This window comes from Scylla paramamosain, chromosome 26, assembly GCF_035594125.1.
Source record: "Scylla paramamosain isolate STU-SP2022 chromosome 26, ASM3559412v1, whole genome shotgun sequence".
Classification (NCBI taxonomy): domain Eukaryota; kingdom Metazoa; phylum Arthropoda; class Malacostraca; order Decapoda; family Portunidae; genus Scylla; species Scylla paramamosain.
Genome location: NC_087176.1, coordinates 11,112,501 through 11,115,000, shown reverse-complemented (window position 1 = coordinate 11,115,000; position 2,500 = coordinate 11,112,501). Strand labels below are relative to the sequence as shown.

General features: G+C 43.3%; 1 protein-coding gene across 1 annotated transcript in view; it reads left to right on the top strand.

Annotated features, from left to right (window-relative positions):
* Positions 1-2,500, top strand: part of LOC135113911 (uncharacterized) — a 7,886-nt gene that overhangs the window by 4,228 nt on the left and 1,158 nt on the right. Inside the window, exons 5-6 of the mRNA XM_064029530.1 lie at positions 643-730; positions 2,034-2,185. Coding sequence (XP_063885600.1) covers positions 643-730; positions 2,034-2,092 — 147 coding nt within the window. The 3' untranslated portion in view covers positions 2,093-2,185. The remainder of the gene's footprint in view (positions 1-642; positions 731-2,033; positions 2,186-2,500) is intronic.

The window sequence follows — 2,500 nt, the reverse complement described above, 5'->3', positions numbered from 1 at the left end:
TGTGCCACTGTTTGCGGTCATGTGATGTCTTCTCTAATGTTTATCCTTCTCACGTCCTCCTTCGCATTCTTAATTTAATAGGTTGGTATGATTCGTACAGGGACTGCCACGTGTAGGCCTGATGGCTTCTTGCAGCTTCCCTTATTTCTTATGTTCTTATGTTCTTAACTCTTTCACTGGGATATGGAACAATTCACAACACTAAATCCAATGCATAGAACCTTTCAGAGCATCTATGAGATAGAAAAGGGGTTGAAAAGAGTGGATTATCAATGTTTAGCCAGTCTTGTGCTCACAGGTAGCTGCAGAAAAAATAATAAAATGTTTTAGAGTAGTTTGTGATTAAGGAAACATGTCAAATAGCAGTGAAAGGGTTAAAATCTTTTGGTCTTCCCACTGGTCACATCCCAACTACCTTCAACTTCAACAATCTTCCGTGTACAGTATGTATCTTAAGAAATGTTAGTGTTTGAAATCCACTTGAAATGCAATAGTATCCCCTTGTATTCACCCCTCCAGCAAAAGAAAAGATGATATGCCGCTTCAGATACAGACAATTAAGCTGGTGCTCTTGCTGGTCGTAATTTGATGCATTTCAGTGCAAGTCCATGTAATTCAGCGCACCTGTCCCCGGTTCTGCAGGTACAGCGTGGTGCAGGGGGACGGTTACTGGGGCGCCCCGACGGACAACGGAACGTGGAATGGCATGATTGGGATGGTTATGAGGAAGGTGTGTGTGTGTGTGTGTGTGTGTGTGTGTGTGTGTGTGTGTGTGTGTGTGTGTGTGTGTGTGTGTGTGTGTGTGTGTGTGTGTGTGTGTGTGTGTGTGTGTGTGTGTGTGTGTGTGTGTGCGTGCGATATCTCTCCCGCACAATCTACTCGTACTTTAAGATCTAACTCTTCGGTCATCCTTAAAATCTTGGGATCTTCCTAGCCTACACCTACTTCACCTTAAATGGACCTACTCAAAACTACACCGTTCCCAGCCCTATCACCAGACCTACTCAAAACTAGACTACCCAGCCTTGCCACTGATTAGACCTATTTTAAAACCAAACTTACCATCAATGTCATCAGTTATCTCCACTCAAAGCCAGGCCTAATTCACTCGTTCAGCTAATGTCTTTTTTTATTCCTTTCACACACTCTTCATCTATAGTTTTCCTTTTTCGAAACACACAAGCAGTTAGCCTTTCCCTACATAAGTCTTCCTTACAAAACAACCACAGTCTATTTTCTTATTTTTCTCTCTCTTTTTAAAACACAAGCAACCAGTTATATCCCTTACACATGTTTCTCCTCGCCATCTCCACATAATCTCTCGTTTTCGTTGCATGCTGGCTTACCTTCACAGTCTCCCCTCCCCATTCTTCCTTCTCTCTCACCCTTCCCTTTTTCTAAACACAAGCAGCTAATTATCTTCCTCGGACAAGTCCCCCTCACCCAAACTCTCTTTTTCATTGCATACTGACACACCTCTGCAGTCTTCCCTCCCCATTCTTCTCCTATTCCCCTTTTCTACATAAACATATAAACAGACAGCTATCTCCCTTACTCAAGTCTCCGCTCCCCATCTCTACATAACCTCTCCTTTATGTTACGTATTGCCACATCTAAGCAGTCTTCCCTCCCCAACCTTCTCCCGTTCCCCCTTTTGCTAAACACACAGGTATCTCCTTTACATGCCTCCCCTCCTCATGTCTACACACCATAACCTCTCTTCGTTTCCTCCTTACATACTTTCGCAGTCTCCACTCAATATTTTCTCTACCACAACACTGCCACTACTCAGTCCTATCTATCGCTGAACGTCCCACAACTCACTTTAAGGTTCCAGTTACTACTCGTTCTTCCTGTACAAGCCTTAAACACTCACACACTCACCCTTACATCTTTCCTTACACACACAAACACGATTTACACAGCCTTACATTTCATTTCTTACTTTTTCTTCCTGTGCAGTCATTAGTTATATCCTCACGAATTATACTCTCATTATAATCTAAATATTACTTCTCCCTGTTCCCCTTCAGGAGGCAGACATGGGTTTAGGTCCCTTCGGCATGACCCACGCCAGGAGTCAAGTGGCTGATTTCACCCTGCCCATCTTCAGGGAGGTGCTGCACATCCTCACAGCACGCCCACGCCCGCAGCCTCAGCCCTGGGGTTTCCTGGCGCCTTTCACGTGAGTAATGGAAGGTATAGTGGTGGCCAGAAGTCATTTACAGCATTCTCTTCTGTTATGTTTGCTTTCCATTATGTTTGCTTTGTTTTTTCCTCAATATTAAGTCCTTTGATCTCTCAGGTGTTGTCAGGCTGTCAGGTAATCATAGGACGTGAGACTGAGAGAGAGAACGCAATACAGGTGGGTTAGGTTAGATTAATGTAGTAAGTTTATTCACAATATTTAAGAAACGGGTAGCTATTTTTTTTTTATGGCATGATTCCTAATACTCATTCGATTTGCGTGTAATAATATAAAATACACGACATGCTGACG